The following is an 18,847-nucleotide window of genomic DNA, read 5'->3' as shown; positions in this document are numbered from 1 at the left end:
AGCAACATATAGCAACACGGGCCCTGGTGGAAGCTCAGCACTAACATTACTGAAGCCTCGTCTTCTGCTCCGTCAAATTCCCATGTAGCCTGCAGCATGCCAGCAGAGACACGGCCCCATTCATGAGCCTGGAAACCATATTTATAAAAAAAAAAAAAAAAAAAAAGCATCGCATGCTGTGTCTGTCTGTACCGTGTATGTCCTCGTCTGTTTGTGTTTCTCCTAAATGTCCTTATGCAACCGTGAAGCAGCCACACCGGGACATTTGTTTGCCGCAAAGAAAAGGAGGATGATGTGTCATTTTGGCCACAGATGTGGATCCAGCAGCCAAGTCATGAGTCGACCGCAGTCAGAGCATGCAGGCCTGTTGTTCAGTTGTCATCCTCAAGTAGCGGCAGCGGCAGCAGCAGCAGGCCGGGATAATGAGCTGTCAGTCAGGTCCCAAGAAACCCTGTCAATAGGATTACAAGGGGTTGTGTGTTTTTACAAGTACAGAAGCACAGGACAAAGATGTGAAGGAGAACCTGTCGTCTTTAACGAGCAGCTGTCTCCCTGCGGAGTGGACTGTCCTCATCCAGATGTTTGTTGCTCTGTCCTTCATCAGCATCACCACTGAACGCCTTCTAGGGCTGCACAAAGATGACACTACGATATGAACAATACAGAAAATCAAAACAGAAAAGTGCCCTCAGTTTTCTTCTACATATTCGGCCTGCGTGATGAAATACTAATTGTAGAGTGTAGGATTACTTTGTTCTGTATTTTAATGAAAAAAAATATGCATTCAATTAAAGAGTGTTTGGTATCACGTCACATTGTGCACAAAGGCACGCGCCTTGTAAACATTATAACCTGTAGTGTGTGCTGTGTTGAAGGTGCACAAACTGAAGCGAGCTGCTGACTCAAATCGCGATACTCATCGATAAACAACTCGCGGTGAGACGAACAAACATTCTCTCACTACACAGAACTGGAAAGTACGATATCTCTGAGGAGCATGTGAAGGCAGCATGAGCAAGCAAACACAAAACCAGCAAAATGTAAAACAACAAAAATGTATGTTTCACTTTTCTTATAATCTTGTTTTATATTCCATTTTATTTAACTTAGTACTTTTTGCACATTTAGGTTTATTAATGTAAATATTATTTATCTTTTTTACCTTGTTTTATTTTATTTACCTTTCTTATCTACATGGCACCGTGGGGAGGGGGGAAACGTAATTTCGATTTCACTGTATGTCTGACATATTTTGGAATTGACAAATAAAGAACCTTGAACCTTGAACCTTGAACCTTGAAATTAAGAACACAATGACCACTATTTTAAGGTCATAGGATTCCTTCACTGGCCTCTCATGTGTGTGTGTACCGCTAATGATCGTTTGGCGTGTTTGAGGTAGCTTTGTGTGTTTTAATATTTGCTTTGATTTATGGGAAATGTCCCCCAACAAAGCAGAGTGGTGTCCTGACGTCAGCAGCAGGAAGTTGAACCCTTTGAAAAGACGGGTCGGACCGGTTTGCTTTTGTGTGTGACGCTCTGATATCATTGGTCGGTGTGTTCGAAGGGTTGAACCCTGAACTACAAATGTCTTTGTCTTAAAACAACGTGCTCTGTTTGACATCGACTGTAGCTGATAATCAGAGCTCCACACATATTAGCATGTTTATGTTTATGGTTTCAGCTCATTGTGTATCTGGAAGCAACAAATGGTACTGGAGCATCAGGATTCTGCTGACTCGTCACTGAGTGGAAACTCTCCCTCAGGCACGTTTCACTTTTTAGGAGACGAGGAACTATTCAAGACTCGGCTGATTGTAATTAAGGTTTAGAGAGCCGTGACTGAGTTCTGGGTTTATCGAATCCTCATACGAGACCAAGCGAGATTACCGTCAGGCTTATCTGTGAAATCCACTCACTGTGACTTCTCACACATTTCAGGAAACAGGTATCTGATTCTCACATCCTGGTGACCTTGTTTTTGAGTGCCACGGCTTCGAAACTTCAGTATCTGATCCCTCACACACACACACACACACACACACACACACACACACACACTTATAAGAGTGCATGCTGCATCTGTGACACGTGAGAACACAGCAGCTTATCCCAGCTAACCTGCTCCTGTGCACTCAGTGCTGCTGCAGCCACATTACTCATCTGTGTGACGGAGGGGGAAGGCTAATAGAATCTGGACAGTGTCATCAGGATGAACAGTCTGTTAGCTGTGCAAACACTTGGATTTGTCCATGAGACTCTGTGTGTGTGTGTGTGTGTGTGTGTGTGTGTGTGTAGGGAGGAATATCATCTTGCAGCCGTACACTTTGCTGTCCAGGTTCATTACCGCGTTGCCTGCTGTTGTGTCAGGTTGTAAGACAGAGACGACAAACAGGAGCGGCGTGTCCTCCTCGTAACAAGGAGCTCACGGATCGAGTTTCTCATCTCACACAGCTCATAACACACGAGGCCTCCCAAACGCAGCAAATAAAGGAGAGACGGGTTCAGAGTCGTCTCCCTTCAGTCAGATATCCGCTGCATAATCTATGTTCATATCTCTGTTCTTCCACCCCGGGTGTCGTCGGGATCGGACTGTTTGCGTCTTGTCTGCAGCCTGTTTGGGATTAGAAGCAGACTTAAATCAAACCTCAGGTGATCTTTAAGCTAACGGGCGCGTGTCGGTGTTGCTGGCCTGTTTCGGGCGCCGCACCTCGTCTCCTGACGCTGACATATTGGAAACGGGGAGCAGCTTGATGATCTGGCGGCTGTGGTTCAGGATCACTATCAGCTGCTCTCTTTGCTCTGTTGCTCTTGCAGACTGCAGATTTGACACTTTAACACTCCTGCATGTCGGCCTGTGCGTTATGGTTCCCTGGCCATGTTAAAACTGATTTTCAGATTAATTTTTAATTACTTTTCAGGCACAACATGGGAAGGTTCTGTTCTTTATTTCTAAGATATTAACCCTTTATGAACCAGTCTGTGATCCTCCGTCATGCGTCAGTGTAATGAAGTATTCTGATCTTGATTCATACATTTAAATCTGTGTGTGTGTGTGTGTGTGTGTGTGTGTGTGTTTTATTTGTGCCCTGCTGAGGGACTGCAGATGTAAACTAGCTCGATGCTAACTCTGGTGCAACACATCAAATGGCAACATTTATGTTTAACATAGTACATGATCCCTGTACAAATAAAAGTTAATTGTCTTAATTTCACCTGTTTTTGCCTTTAAAAAGTTTCATTATGAAAATGTTGTATTGAACTGAACATCGCTTCTCTAACATGTCACATGACTTTGGTGATGATTTCTGGTGGCTGTCAGATACAAAGGTGCTGTTTCTGCTTACTCAGCGTTTCTTCAGCGAAGAGGAGTTATTGTTTAAAATGAGCGTGAGGGAATGATTGACTGCAGGCTGAATCTGTGAGACTATGATTAACATCCCAGCAGAGTTACTGAGTGAGACATCGTTCTTTCTTGGCAACGATGGAGCAGAGACGTGATGCATCCTGGGTAATCAATGCACCTGAGCTTTGGAGTAAACAATGAGTGGTGCTGACAGAGCTCTCACTTTGGCCCTGACCTCCCTTCACGCTTGTTACGCGTCTCGTGTGTTTATTGTGTCTCTGCGAACACGTGGCCTGATCATCTGACAATCTCAAACAGTCACTTTCATTTGTCATTTTCTCAGGAAGCTCGAAGAGTCACAAGAAAAACAAGCCCGCAAAAAAACATCTAAATGATCTTGTTTTCAGGATGTTTGTGGTGTACAGATTAACTCTTCCTTCCTCCGCCGGCCATTTTCAAGGAACATAACCGATGTCTGTAATCACAGCGGCTAATTAAATAGCAGCTCCTGATCAGTGTTTGTGACGGTAGTGCTGAGAAATGATGATATAAATGTGTTTTTAGGGCAGCTACTGATCAGTGTTTCGCTTTAGTATCACATCATGAGCAGCAGCTGTGTGACTGTGATAGCACCCAGTCTGCAGAGGTCATCCTCCATGACACGCTGGTGTAATCCCGTTTTAAGATTAGCACGTGATTAGCGGATGTGCATGGCAGTCTTTAGGATTATGCATTTTTTACTTACAATTTTTTTTTTTAGTACAAATTCACAAACGTTCAGGAGCAGACTTGAGCAAGATGGCTTGTGGGTAATTATGGGGAAGGCTATTTGTTGTCAGTTTCCTCTCTGACAGTGACTCCGGGGAGTCGAATCATCTGGAGGAGGGATACTAACTAAATTTAGAGCAGGAAAGCATTAGTAAAGGGTATAAAGGGAACGTGGTCAGTGGATTTACGGAACCAAATCTGGGAAACCGTCATTACACGCAGCAGCCTTTCCAGTGGCTTACATGTGTCTCCTCCTCATTCAGGCTTGATTTTCACACTGAGACAAATCACAGAAATAAAACATGAGAGGGTTACCAATTTTATCTGAATGCAGTGCTGTTTGGAGAACAGGCAGTCGTTACAGGATTGGTAATGCTGAAGGGTTTACAGACTGGCACAGGAATGAGTCCTAAAACCAGGAAGTGAGTTAGCATGTTAGCTCCATGGGTTCTAACCTCTAAAAGACAAAGTGAATGTGTTTGTAGTTTGACGCCTGAAATAAGGTCTGTGGTTAACACGAGCTGAAGAGATGTTGTTTTGTTCGACGAGATAAACTACGTTAGCTAATTTAAAACAGCGGTTGCTAACAAGTGGCTAACTGAAACTACAGTGGTTGTCATGGAGACATTAAACGTCATCACGCCTGGAACTCTCACTAATCCTCTTTACAGCCTCTAGTCATGTTGTAAATATTAGGTTTATAAACAACTTATTAACCTAACGTTTAGCTAGCTTGTTAAAACAGCTGATTAGATCGATGAAGCATGACGGTCGTGATGTCATAATAAACCGACCGCGGTGTAGCTAGCTTGTAGCATAACGTTAGCTTTTTACTTCTCTTGGCTGCATTAACTCTTCAAACTTCATATAAATGATGTTCATCTGTAAAGATTATCCCGCTGAACTAAACAGCTACACATCAGAAACGTGTGTTTGACACACAGATTATTTTCTGCAATCATCCAAAATACAAAAATCCCAGAGGCGAATTTTCGTAGGAACCACCAGCGCCATGTCTTTCGGGTTGACCTTCAAAAACACGTCATCACTATACCAGTCTATAGGTAACTATTCCCAGCACTCACAGAGTCATGAAAATAAAGCTCAGTATCATCAGCGTACAGTCTGATTCAATGCAGAACAGCTCGGGCAGCAATGGTGAACAAATCAACACAGCAGGTTTCCTTCATGATCACAGAGGATCATAAACAATTACTGTAAAAGACCTCCTGTAAAAAAACGATGCTAAAACATGAACGCACTCAGGCAAAGTATTTCTGATCCTCCAGTTAGCCTCGACTCCTTTGTTTCTTTCAGGCCGATGCTGTTAGGACATTTTAAAGCCGGCCTTTCATTGAACACTGATTGATCGGTAACTGCTTTCCACATCATTGGCCTTGTACGATAAGTAGAGTGTGCAGTTTAACTGGTCAATATGTGAAGTGAGGGCTAATTCTGTATATCTGTGAGCTAATCCAGTCGTTCACAATCACTGATGGAGAGAAAGCTTTTATGAGCATTATTTATAAAATCCCCATCCGCCTTTTACAATAGGACACTTTGAGGAACTAATCTGCCGTCACAAGTCCTCCTGTGGATGAATAGCGTGTTTAAATGGACAGTTCCACATGTCAGCAAGCATAAAAAAGCATGAGCGGGGACCAACAGCGAGGTTAGCAGCTACGGATTAATGAAGAGGTCGCCTTTAATGTGAGGGCTTGGGCGCCTGAGGGCGAGACACACGCAGAGAGAGGGAGAGAGAGAGAGAGAGAGAGAGAGGGAGGGTGTGCACAATATGGTGGTCTGTATGCCTCCAACAACGAGCTGATTTCTCTGTTTTTATTTCATAAATTAGGTTACAGTTCGGGTTGCGCCTCTGGGGGGAAAAATCCTCTGCTTCTCTGTGATAGCATTTAATGTTCCTGTACGTCTGTTACGCTTGCAAACACTAAAAGGTGATGATTGATTGGTTGTCGGTGGGTGTTGTCGCGAGATCAAAGAGGGTATCTGTTTTTGTTGCCTCCTGATTTTAATTTGCCCCGCAGGCCAGCTCGATGCCAACGAGCCCAGATGGAGACTGTGAAAGACTCCTTCACAACATCCTGCGTTCAGGTCTGCATGCAAAGCAAGAGCAGAACATAGAAAACATGGAGGGGGCAAAGGGACAGGGTTCATGTTGAATAACAAGAGTGTGTGTGTGTGTGTGTGTGTGTGTGTGTGTGTGTCTGTGCGCAGGATGAAACAATAGGGCTGTCTGTTTCTGTACACAGTGAGAGCTTAGCAAAGATGCGTTCAGGCGTAGACTTTACCGTCGTTTTTCACAGAAGCTAAACGTCAGTAAACCAAAATGATCTATTTAGTTCTCTCACATGATAGTTGGAAAATAAACACACAATCTGAGGTCAAGATCAAAAGGAAGAATGTGCGACTTTTTTGATCCAGTAGATGTCGCCGTTGAGTACCAACACGACGCCGAAACAAGAATCCGCTCTCCTTCAGCGACACACCTCCAACCAAAACATGTCCTCTGCTCGAGCTGCAATCACCCGGGTCCTGCATTGTTTTGTTAGCATGCTAATGTTAGCGCTCTTTAGCTAGCTCGAAGCGTCACATTTCGTGTTGAGACTGTGATAAAGACACTTACGATAGACAGATAATCAGTAAGTATGTTCTTCTTCTTCTTCTTGACTCAAACAGCTTTTATACACGAGGGGAGGAGCCATGTAAACACAGCTCTGACAACAACAACACAGCCAGCAGGACTCCAGCTTCTCCCTCACTGGAGACAGTCAGGACTCATTTACACAGGAGAGACTGAAGTCATGAGATATTTATGAGTAAAATGTCGCTCGTTCTTCCTTCAAGGAATATTAACATGAACACATGAAGACGTGCTCCCGTACGGTATCACAGCAGGCCGCACACTCGCACACTCTAAACACGCTCGAAAAGGCGACTTCAAATGAAAGCACCTGAAGTGGCCTCGATCCGTCAGCCCGCTGCGCTCCGTCTCGACAGCACGTTGACATTAGAGCGAGGCTGCCGTCACACACAGAGCATCAGCCAATCTCAGGAAATCCGAGAGACCTTCACAGCGGCCTTCCATTAAGTGTGTGTGAGTGTGTGTGAGGGGGGCCAAAACACACACTGAAGCACCACTCTGTTATAGTCCTGCATGACTCACACCTTTTGCAGTGTGCTTGGACCACAGTGACACAGCTGAAAAGCCTCTTTGGACGAGGCTTCTTTCGTCCTGTCCTTTACCGACTGCTGGTGCACAGCGAGCGTGCTTCCACCAGTCATCACGTCGAACATGCTGGATTGCTTTTATTTCATGATGCTCTCGTTATGAAATTCAGTGGCTTCTTAAACTGATCCACTTTCACTTGGGATTTCCTGTAGTAGTCAAGATTTGAGTTCATGGGCTGAAAGTCCATCCACCTATCTAGTGCCAGGCTTTGGTGGCATGCGGCAGGCGAGGTCACATGAGCCAGACGTGTCTGTGAGTAGTTGGTGGTGTGACCATGTGCCATGGATGTGTTATAGACTGGATTCAGTATTAGAGGCCCAATGAAAGCTGCTCAGTGGTGCAGGAAGTAAAAAAAAAAATGGATATCCTAATATCCTCCTGTAAGTACCCAGATCTTCTCCGGCTCTGGGTCCACTGAGCATGAGCACTTGGCGTTGCAGTCCGGTGACTCTGATGCACTTTCACTCTGTATAAAAATAACTTTTAGTATTTTATTGCACAGCTCAGCTGACATTTGATGTACCTCAAAAAGAATTATGTCTTTTTCCCCAATGTAAGCGAAAAAAGTCTTACTGGGCCTAATGGCGTCACATGGAGCTGCGATACCGTCATTGGCCACTGGGGGGGGGCTTCCTTGGAGCGTGGCATGCATGTAAACTCTTCGATCTGCAGAGTGGTGAGGTGCAATGTTTGTGTGGACGGTCGACGAGGTGTGAGTTGCACATGGGGTGAACTTTTTTTTTCTTTATTTCAAACGTGAAAAAATAAACAAAATAATAATAAAAAAATAACATTGTTTCTGTTGCCATAAATAAACAAAATATTGAAACATTTCAACATGTCTGAAAAGGAGTTGTAAGAAGAATTTGACAATGAGGGGAGGGAGTCAGAAGTCATTTTCACAAACAGAACTTGGCACTCTGCTGTTGCTGTCGTCCGCTTCACTCACACACACGGCAGGTAAACAACAACAGAAGTTTGCACTCTGCTCGTATCTTTTCAGTCAGTGAAAATGTGGTTGCAGTGCGATGAGGATTTATTTTCTGCTCACTCATTCAGGGGTTCGAGAGCGTCCCTTTCGAGCGTCTTGTTGGGACATACAGGAAGTGATGTCACTGTTACGTCTCCCTGCTGGCAGCGAGGTGAACGTGTGACTGACGAGGCAGCTGCTTCAGTGACGCGGCGCTCGCTGCACTCGAGCAGATGCTTCTTCACGTGTTGGTGGAACACGTCGGATCAGATTCATCCTCTCGCTCTCGTTGGCTCCTTAATGGCTCTTTTGATCGGCCTGATTTTTAGGCATGAATGTCGTCCTTGTCTTTTCTCTGTGGAGTGTCTCCCTGTTCAGACTCTTACTGTGCTCCTGTCCTCTCATGTCCTCCTGTCCTCTCCTCTCTCGTTTCCTTACCTCTCTCGTGTCCTCTCCTCCTCTCGTGTCCTCTCCTCTCTCGTGTCCTCGTGTCCTCTCCTCTCTCCTCCTCTTGTGTCCTCTCCTCCTCTCGTGTCCTCTCCTCTCTCCTCCTCTTGTGTCCTCTCCTCCTCTCGTGTCCTCTCCTCTCTCTTGTCCTCTCCTCTCTCGTGTCCTCTCCTCCTCTTGTGTCCTTACCTCTTTCGTATCCTCTCCTCTCTCCTCCTCTTGTGTCCTCTCCTCCTCTCGTGTCCTCTCCTCTCTCGTGTCCTCTCCTCTCTCCTCCTCTTGTGTCCTCTCCTCCTCTCGTGTCCTCTCCTCTCTCGTGTCCTCTCCTCTCTCGTGTCCTCTCCTCCTCTTGTGTCCTTACCTCTTTCGTATCCTCTCCTCTCTCCTCCTCTTGTGTCCTCTCCTCCTCTCGTGTCCTCTCCTCTCTCGTGTCCTCTCCTCTCTCCTCCTCTTGTGTCCTCTCCTCCTCTCGTGTCCTCTCCTCTCTCGTGTCCTCTCCTCCTCTTGTGTCCTTACCTCTTTCGTATCCTCTCCTCTCTCCTCCTCTTGTGTCCTCTCCTCCTCTCGTGTCCTCTCCTCTCTCGTGTCCTCTCCTCTCTCCTCCTCTTGTGTCCTTACCTCTTTCGTATCCTCTCCTCTCTCCTCCTCTTGTGTCCTCTCCTCCTCTCGTGTCCTCTCCTCTCTCGTGTCCTCTCCTCTCTCCTCCTCTCGTGTCCTCTCCTCTTTCGTATCCTCTCCTCTCTCCTGGTCTCTCTTCTGTCCTCTCTTGTTTCCTCTCCTCTCTCGTGTCCTTGCTTCTCTTGTGTCCTCTCCTCTCTCGTGTCCTCTCATATGTCTCCTCTCTCGTCTCCTTCTTTCCTCATGTTGAGAATCTGCATCACGAGCATCAATAATAGTTGCACAGACTGTTTCTCTCCCTTCACGGTCGATTACAAACATAAATCAATTCTTCAGTCTTCTCATAGATTGTGTGTGTGTGTGTGTGTGTGTGTGTGTGTGTGTGTGTGTGTGTGTGTTTGCTTTAGTCTGTGTTATGGTTTGTGACCTGGCCTCCGTTCAGCGTTCTCACACTGTCACGTGGATCTTCACACAGACTCCATGACTTCCTGTCCTCCATGTTTGTGTCCTCTGAAGTCACGTGGGATTGGACTGTCTGTTGATGAATGACTCTGTGAAATCCCTCTCTGCCTCGTGTGGCTGTAAACAAGCACGGGTTTGTGAGGATGAATACACGGCGAGGGGAAGCAAACAGCAGGGCGAAGACGAACCGACAGGTTCAATATCACACTCAACACACAAATGCCTCTCCTGAAGACGCCGTGGAGATAATTACTGGCAGCTCCACAAGACTCTTCTGAATGTGTGAAAGAACTATTAGTAAGCTGTGGAGAAAGAGGGTCTGAGGGTCTCCTCTTTCACACTTCATAACGCTCCTTGTAAAGTGACTGCAGACTGATCGGCCAGTTTATCACCTGCTGTTGTTTCACCTGCAGGATGTGATTGGATGGTGCTTCTCTGAAATAAACCAGGCCTGACCCTAAAGACAGAATAGTGTTGCTCCCTGCATGTGTGGTTGAGCTTTAACGGATCTTCCCCCTCGTGTGTTTTCTCTTCCTCTCGTTCTGTCGCTGCCTTTCTGAGTCAGATTCCAAAAACATGGACTCAGTTTCTCAGTTTTAATTTGAGACGTTCAATCGAGTCACATTCTGTTTGTTTTATCCGTCTGGTGATTAACTGTGAGAAGTGGCGATGCTGTTTTGGGTTTTTGGCATGACTGGAGCACTTGTCCTTCCACGATGGCACGACTTCTGTTTCCAGCCCAAAAACTCACATTTTGTCAGATTTTTCCAGATTGAATTTCTAAAAAAAATAAAATAATTGCTCTTGGCGTCACCCCACAAAATCATCCATCCATCCATCCATCCATCTTCTTCCTCTTGTCAGAGGTCGGGTCGTCATGACAGCAAGCGCAGTAAGTCAACCAAGACCGAGTTGGTTCAGTCACGACCCGTAACTCGTGACCTCAGGAGAGGGTCCGAACGAAGAAGGACCATGGTTTGGTACAGTCCGCCAGTCTGTCTCACCGTGCATCCTACCCTCACTCACGAACAAGACCTGAGACACCTAATCTCTGAATCCCCCCCCCCCCCCCCCCCCCCCACACACACACACACACACACACACCGTCTGAAGGGGGAAATCCACGGTGTGAAATCAGTCGTCTCTCTCGTGTCTCTACATCATGGTGATGAAGTTGTTCCTCTCAGTGTCGTGTGAGTCTGACCGAGCTCTTCTCTGATGACTCAGCATGATGATGTCATCGCGGTGACTCTGCGCCGCTCCTTCACAGCGAGAGGGATTTTTTCAAAGATGTGCACGGCTGAATGTGGCGAGGATGTTCGTGCACCGGGGAGGATTTCTTCCCTCCGTCGTTCCTTTGATGTTTATCGGAGACAACAACAACGACGACGACGTAGTCCTCCTGCTATCAGGATGTTTCAATCAAATATTCAAAATCACACTTTCACTCTTTACAGGAGATCTCGTGTGGTCGACGTCAAGTAGTTACAGATTCACACAAACGCAAAGTAAGACTTTGACTTTGATTTTTGCAGAAGGTTAAAAATCATGCTGAGTCATGGTTAAACTACAACCTTGTGTTTTAGCCGTGTTGAATCTTTTTTTAATTCACCAAACATCAGGACCACAAAAATAGGTTTGTCATCATTTTACTCAGCACATCCATCCGTTCCATTATCGACGCCACTTCTTCCCGCTGGGGCGGGGGGGGGGGGGGGGGGGGGTGGAGCCGATCCCATCAGATCCCTCAGTTTAGCTGACTCTCTCTGAGTGCAGGTGTGAATGTGACCGAGGGAATCAATTATATTCAGATTTAGACTCATCTGTCTTGACTTCATGAATCATCTTCATCGGCCTCTTCCTGCGCTTCCTTACAGGTTTGAAGAGCTCTGATTACGTCGGCCAATCACGAGGCCCCTCAGGCGTCAGCCAGGCTCGCTGAGGAGGGAGACTGGGACCGCCTCTGACTCCCCCCGTACTGCTGCACCCGCCACTCTCCACCGCCGCCATGTCCATCCCCAGCGGCAGCCCGGAGAGAGAGGGCTCCACTGGGCCTCCCCCTCAGCTAGAGTGCCCCGCCTCCCCTTCGGGACTGGACCCGGACCCCTTATCGACGGGCAGCCCCGTGCTCAGCCCGGACTCCTCGTCCCACGACACGGCGCTGTCGGCACCGGCGGCCTCCCCGGCAGACTCGGAGAACCTGAGTCCTGATGAACTGGAGCTGCTGGCCAAACTGGAGGAGCAGAACAGGTGAGATCAGCTGTTGCCATGGTGATGAGCCACAATGTTTCGTATCATTACAGATGGAAATTAGCTGTAATTATAGTTAAACATGGCCGCTAATAGAGTTTGCTAATCGTCTCCTTTTGTCCGTTCAAAGAACGAGACCCAGCAGGCCTTTAACACTCTGCACATGTTTCTGAAAGCGCTCACCAACACCTGAGCCGTCTCAACAAAGACATCAAATATCAGTCTTTACCAAAAGTGCTGCAAAATGAAGCTAATGCTAGTTCTTGCATGGGGCCGCAACAGACACTTGATTCCCAAATGAATTCAAACCCCCAACCTTCCACCTTCCATGCAAAGAGACGTGTTTATAAAATGACAATAGATCATATCTGCATGTCCTGCTTCTGCAACGAAACCAGCAGCGTGCAGAAATAATTATACGGGAGGCTCATTACAGAAGTGGACACTGTGTTGACTCTGTACTTTTAAAATATAAGATAAGTGGAGAAACAAAAGCAGATAATGTGTATGTAAAAGTCCATGAACGGAGGATGTTTTCCGTGCAGACTCTTTGAGCGTCACATGTCTCAGCAGAGGGGTCAGCGTGTGCGAGTCAAGTGATTTAAAAGACTGAAGACATTCAGGAGTCAGAGTGGGACTGAGCCGAGCAGCCTCGGGGGTGAAGAGCGTCCCGTTAATCATAACGTGTCCCCCTTTAAAGGAGAAGAGTCACGCTTTAGGAAATACTGAGCTAAAAAGCCTCTGCATGTTTCTAATAAGCTCCAGCAGCAGAAAGCTGCTCAAACTAGGATCAATGTTGGAGATGAAACATGGAGAGAGGTTAGAACGCAGAAAGCTTTACAGACCCATGCAGAGCTGGCTAAACACTGAAGCTACAGTGTCCACCACATGCAGAGCTGGCTAAACACTGAAGCTACAGTGTCCACCACATGCAGAGCTGGCTAAACACTGAAGCTACAGTGTCCCACCACATGCAGAGCTGGCTAAACACTGAAGCTACAGTGTCCACCACATGCAGAGCTGGCTAAACATTGAAGCTACAGTGTTCACCACATGCAGAGCTGGCTAAACACTGAAGCTACAGTGTCCACCACATGCAGAGCTGGCTAAACACTGAAGCTACAGTGTCCACCACATGCAGAGCTGGCTAAACACTGAAGCTACAGTGTCCACCACATGCTGACAGAAATAACCAGCTGTAGCCTGAGCGCTCTCTTCATCGTCCGTGTCTTTCGTGCAGGCTGCTGGAGGCCGATTCCAAGTCGATGCGTTCAATGAGCGGCTCTCGGCGTAACAGCGGCTCCTCCCTGGTGTCCAGCTCCTCGGCCTCGTCGAACCTCTCACACCTGGAGGAGGACACCTGGATCCTGTGGGGCCGTATCGTCAACGAGTGGGAGGAGTGGAGACGCAAGAAGGACAAACTCCTGAAGGTACGATGATATACACAGAGCCGCTTTATCGTTAATTATAGATTTTGTAATCAACTGGACGTTGACGTGAGAAATCATGAGTGGAACTTTTTCTCCGGGAATTTTGTTGTTGGTGACTTCCGATGAGCCTGTTTGCTCCCGACTGTCTGAAGAGACAGAAACGTAGCGTTAGCAGCAGCAGCAGCAGCTTCCTTTTGTTTTTAGCACTACGCTTTTTTTTTTTTAATGCGGCCGCTCTGACCACTTATCATCGACGCTCTTTTAAAAAAATACAATATCCCACATATTTTTGTGTCCTGTGCACAAATCCTCCTCGCTCCTCGTCCTCCGTTTGATGCTCAAAGTGAAGAGTGCAAAAAAAAGCTCTCAAATATACATTTTATTCAGCATCTTCTGAATATTTATTAGATTTAATATAAAAGAAACAGCCTACATATATATATATTTTCATTGTTTTCTTTACATAACAAAACAAAACATGGCTCTTTAAATCGCTGAGTCACTGCCTCTGCTACAGCCACTCAGATTTTTCACAAGGTCACCGTGTCCGTCCCTCTCTGGCTGCGAGCATATGCGTGTCAGAAACATGTTGCTCAGTGTTTTCAGAGGCTTTATTCCGGCTGACGCTCCTCTGCACAGAAAGCCTCCAATCCCGTCTGAATCTGTTCTGCTCACTGCGCCGACACGTCTCTCTCCCCATCGCGTCCCCCCCTGCGTCCTCGGTGACAAAAACAGAAGACCCAGGGGAGGACGAGGATGGATGAGACTCTTTGCGTAACGGGAGCGCAGACGAATCAAGAAATCTGACACGAGCTGTTTGAAAAGTGTAAAACGTGAGTGAGGACAGGAAGCGCAGTGAGGACAGGAAGCGCTGTGAGCACGGACAGAATTGTCCTCGTTAAGTAATTTCCTCCTGAAAGCTTTCAGCACAGCAACACTCACACACGTGCTGCCCCCCTTTGGCCCCTCATCTTCTGCAGGAGTTGATCAGGAAAGGGATCCCTCATCATTTCCGCGCCATCGTCTGGCAGCTGCTGGGCAACGCCACCGACATGCCGGTGAAGAACCAGTACTCGGAGCTGCTGAAGATGTCGTCGCCCTGCGAGAAGCTCATCCGCAGGGACATCGCCCGCACCTACCCCGAGCACGAGTTCTTCAAAGGCCAGGACAGCCTGGGACAGGAAGTCCTCTTCAACGTGATGAAGGTGAGGCCACGGGACCTCGACTCTGAACTTTGTAAATCTGTGAAACGGTGACACGTGGGTTCCTGTCTTTGTTTGCATTCATTTGCTTGACTACAGTATTTAATGCACAGTTATAAAAACATGTACGGAGGCTGCAGGTTTGAATCCGACCTCCTTTCCCACAACTCATCTCCGACTCTATCCGCATAAAAAGCCCCAAAATAAACCTTCAAATCCAGATTTAATAGGCTGAGAAGGTTTTCTGAGAGTGTTGTTCTTCACCATGGAAACAAGCTTGTTGACGGTCCCCACGTCAGTCCTGTGATGGATCCCTCATAAGTGTCCGGCTGCAGGAAATGAAGCGACCTCCGAGGACTACAGATGTCATCTTGTCGTGTGTTTTGCAGGCGTACTCTCTGGTGGATCGAGAGGTGGGCTACTGCCAAGGCAGCGCCTTCATCGTGGGACTGCTGCTCATGCAGGTAAGCGTTCATTATTTCTAATGAGGATATTTCACCTTAAAGGTCACATGATCTCCTCCTCCTCTTCACCATGTGTCTATAAACCGCTCTATTCCAGCCCTGCTCAGAACAGGCTGTTGACCTTTAACCTTTTGACACCTGAATTTGTTTCCAAGTATTAAAACATTTTTTTTCACACGTGTTTCTGCTTTCAAGTTGATGCTAAATTCAGTTGAAATAATAAATAGATATTACATAACAATAGCACACTGTTGTTGTTTCAATCTAATGCTTGCTAAAGGTTGCTAGGTTTGTATTGAAAGTGCATCAACCAGCAGTGGAGGAATACGGACGCCATATTGCATTTGGAGCAGAAGCGGTTTGATGCAAATTTGCGACAACAGAGGTGAAGGGGTTAAAGATTCAGAACATCTGAAGTATACTGTCATCACTTCCGTTCGATGTCTGAGCTAACTTGCAGCCTCAATGCTAGGAGAGATTGTTTGGTTTTAAAGACGTGTGAATGAGGGAGCTTTACTCACCGCCCCGTCGCCTCCTCCCAGATGCCTGAGGAGGAGGCGTTCTGTGTTTTCGTGCGCCTGATGCAGGAGTACCGCCTGAGGGAGCTGTTCAAACCCAGCATGGCCGAGCTGGGCCTCTGCATCTACCAGTTTGAGTATCTGCTGCAGGTAAAGAGGAAACACACATCAGCGAACACGAGGCTTGTCGTGTTTCAAGTCGTCCACCAGGGGGCAGCAAATGATGCATTAACGTCTTTTCAGTTTGCCTCTGTCTTTAAATTGATCTCCCGTCTTCGTCTTCTTAGGAACAACTTCCAGAGCTGAACGTGCATTTCCGATCCCAGAGTTTCCACACGTCCATGTACGCCTCGTCCTGGTTCCTCACTCTGTTCCTCACCTTCCTCCCTCTGCCAGTCGCCACTCGCATCTTTGACATCTTCATGTATGAGGTAGGAGACATTGGAGAGACCGTCGTTTCTGTGTGTGTGTTCTGCAAACTAATCTGCGTTTTCAAGCTGAGCACAGATGATGATAATACCTTTGACCTGTCTGCAGGGCTTAGAGATTATCTTCCGTGTGGGCCTGGCCATCCTGCAGTACAACCAGACTGACCTCATTCAGCTGGACATGGAGGGCATGTCACAGGTAAGGAGGCAGCAACTTGGTGCCGTTTCCTGCAGAAATGTGTTTCACGTACAGGAAGAGCTGCTGGGCAAATTATATAATCCCTAATTTAGCAGCGTGGATCAGATTCAATCTGTCACATTAAAGGAGAAACCAGGACGACTCTGTTTCTCTTTGGCCGATTTCACATGAGGAAAGATTGTTTTATGCTCCCCCCCTCCCTCCGCACAGAGTTGTTTTGCATATCCACTAGCATACATGCTAACGGTTCACATGCTACGTCCATGCTGTTATCTGTGGATGACTTCATACTACAAACACAGAAATAAGTTCAGAGGCAAATTGAATTTAAAAAAACAGTAAAGAAGCTCTTCTGTGTGTGTGTGTGTGTGTGTGTGTGTGTGTGTGTGTGTGTGTGTGTGTGTGTGTGTGTGTGTGTGTGTGTGTGTGTGTGTGTGTGTGTGTGTGTGTGTGTGTGTGTGTGTCTGCGGTGGAGCTGAAACAGAGCGCAAATAGTATTCCAGTTGAAAAAAGTTCACAAAGAATCAATCTTTGACGGATATATGGAGGAGGGAAAGATAGTTTTATTTTTATTATTTTATAACCCTGAGTGGTTAAAATATCAAACATATCAACATCGGAATAATCTATAATAATAATAATCTATAAACTAATTAAAAACAAACGGGGGTAGAGATATGTCAGTTTGTACTTATTCCTCCTCTAATTGAATAAGATTTTTCAAAATAAAATAAATTAATGTGTGATTTCTGAGGCGCCAACAACGACCTTCGTCCTACACACACGTTACCCATTTGAGAAGAGGACGCACGCACGGTACTCGAGGTCTTAAAAGGATGCTAGTTTGAAACCCGAGTCTTTCTATACGTGCAATTCAAGAGCGCCAAGTGCCTCAACAGTTCATATATTTTTATGTGTGAATATTTCGATGATTTACTTGATCTGCATAGATGAGCTTTTATCTTGTGTTGTTGCTTGCAGCATTTCCAGAAGGTGATCCCCCACCAGTTTGACAGCTGCCCTGACAAGCTGATCCTCAGAGCCTACCAGGTGAAATACAACCCCAAGAGGATGAAGAAGTAAGAGCTCTCATGATGACCTCTGTTTGTAAAACGAATCAGCATCAACACGCAGAACAGAAGCGTTTCAGCACGATTAACTTTATCTTGTGTTTCTTTAAACAGACTGGAGAAAGAATATACCACGATCAAGAACAAAGAAATGGAGGAGCAAATTGAGATCAAGGTGTGTGTGTGTGTGTGTGTGTGTGTGTGTGTGTGTGTGTGGGTGTGGTTAACGTGTGCGATGGGTCGTGTCAGGTCTGAACGTCTACGAGCTAATGTTTACTTTTTTTTTCAACAATCCCAAACACGTGCATCATCGTCTTTTAGTGAAACATTATCTGAACTAAACACGTCAACATGTGTCAACTGCAAAGTACGGTGGCCAGGAGGTGTCAAAGGCCGTTAATAAAAACTTGCAAATACAAACTCTCTCTCTCTCTCTCTCTCTCTCTCTCTCTCTCTCTCTCTCTCTCTCTCTCTCTCTCTCTCTCTCTCTCAGAGGCTACGCACAGAAAACCGGCTGCTGAAGCAAAGGATCGAGACGCTGGAGAAGGTGAGCCATCAGCTCCGGTTAGATGTTAAAATGAGTCATGTGATCTCAAGACGTTGTGAGCTCACTTCCTGTCGGTGGAGGGCGTCTCCTGAATCTATCCTATCTGTGTGTGTCTCGCTGTTCTCTCACACGCTCTCTCAGATACTCTCACTTGACTCTCTGTTTTCTCTCCTTGCTGTACCGCTCTCTGCTTGTGGACACTCGTGAAGTCTCTGAGTGATCTCACTGCGGCCTCTTTCTTCTTCACAAACATCGCTCCACTTTTCCACATTTTATAAAAAAAAAAAACACTTCTTGACTTCAGAACCTGTAATCCTGCTGTTTCTCTTCTCTGGTGTCCTTCTCTCTCTCTCTTCCATCCTCTCGCTCCTCTCCGTCGCTGCGCTGTAGGAGAGTGCAGCTCTGGCAGACAGACTGATACAGGTAGAGTACTGCACGCCACTTTCCCTCTGTCCTTCCTCCTCCTCTTCCTCCTCTGCTTCTCTTCTTCCTCCTAACACCAACCAGCCAGACGTGCATGACACAAAGTCGCCTTGTAACCCCTTTTTATCCATGATGTTCCTTCATTTCAGGTTGTACAGCCCCCTGCATGTGGCATGCAAACATTTCCTCACAACTGTTCAGATCTCTTATTATTAATCAAGATTAATAAAATAAACTGAAACATCCTGTAAAACTTTGGAAGATTTAGATTTAGATGCAGCAGCCAGTATGTCCTCCTTCTAACTTTAGATTCTGCTCCTGAATACTCTGGATTTGATTGGACCAGAGAAGTAGGCGGGGCTTTGAAGGCCGTTTTGGACGCCCCTGGGTTTGCCAGATATGAGAGCAGTTATCAGGTGAACAGGTGTTGCAGCGATGGAAGCGGCAGTGGAACT

General features: G+C 46.4%; 1 protein-coding gene across 1 annotated transcript in view; it reads left to right on the top strand.

The window, feature by feature from the left end:
- Window positions 1-18,847, top strand: part of LOC306819940 (EVI5-like protein) — a 30,649-nt gene that overhangs the window by 746 nt on the left and 11,056 nt on the right. Inside the window, exons 2-13 of the mRNA XM_079337566.1 lie at window positions 11,739-12,111; window positions 13,352-13,541; window positions 14,522-14,746; window positions 15,133-15,207; window positions 15,750-15,875; window positions 16,013-16,156; window positions 16,263-16,352; window positions 17,334-17,431; window positions 17,537-17,597; window positions 17,916-17,969; window positions 18,360-18,392; window positions 18,542-18,560. Coding sequence (XP_079193692.1) covers window positions 11,870-12,111; window positions 13,352-13,541; window positions 14,522-14,746; window positions 15,133-15,207; window positions 15,750-15,875; window positions 16,013-16,156; window positions 16,263-16,352; window positions 17,334-17,431; window positions 17,537-17,597; window positions 17,916-17,969; window positions 18,360-18,392; window positions 18,542-18,560 — 1,357 coding nt within the window. The 5' untranslated portion in view covers window positions 11,739-11,869. The remainder of the gene's footprint in view (window positions 1-11,738; window positions 12,112-13,351; window positions 13,542-14,521; window positions 14,747-15,132; window positions 15,208-15,749; window positions 15,876-16,012; window positions 16,157-16,262; window positions 16,353-17,333; window positions 17,432-17,536; window positions 17,598-17,915; window positions 17,970-18,359; window positions 18,393-18,541; window positions 18,561-18,847) is intronic.

Source organism: Symphodus melops (genome assembly GCF_947650265.1).
Source record: "Symphodus melops genome assembly, chromosome: 2".
NCBI classification, from domain to species: Eukaryota; Metazoa; Chordata; class Actinopteri; order Labriformes; family Labridae; genus Symphodus; species Symphodus melops.
This window is presented reverse-complemented; position numbering and strand designations above follow the sequence as displayed.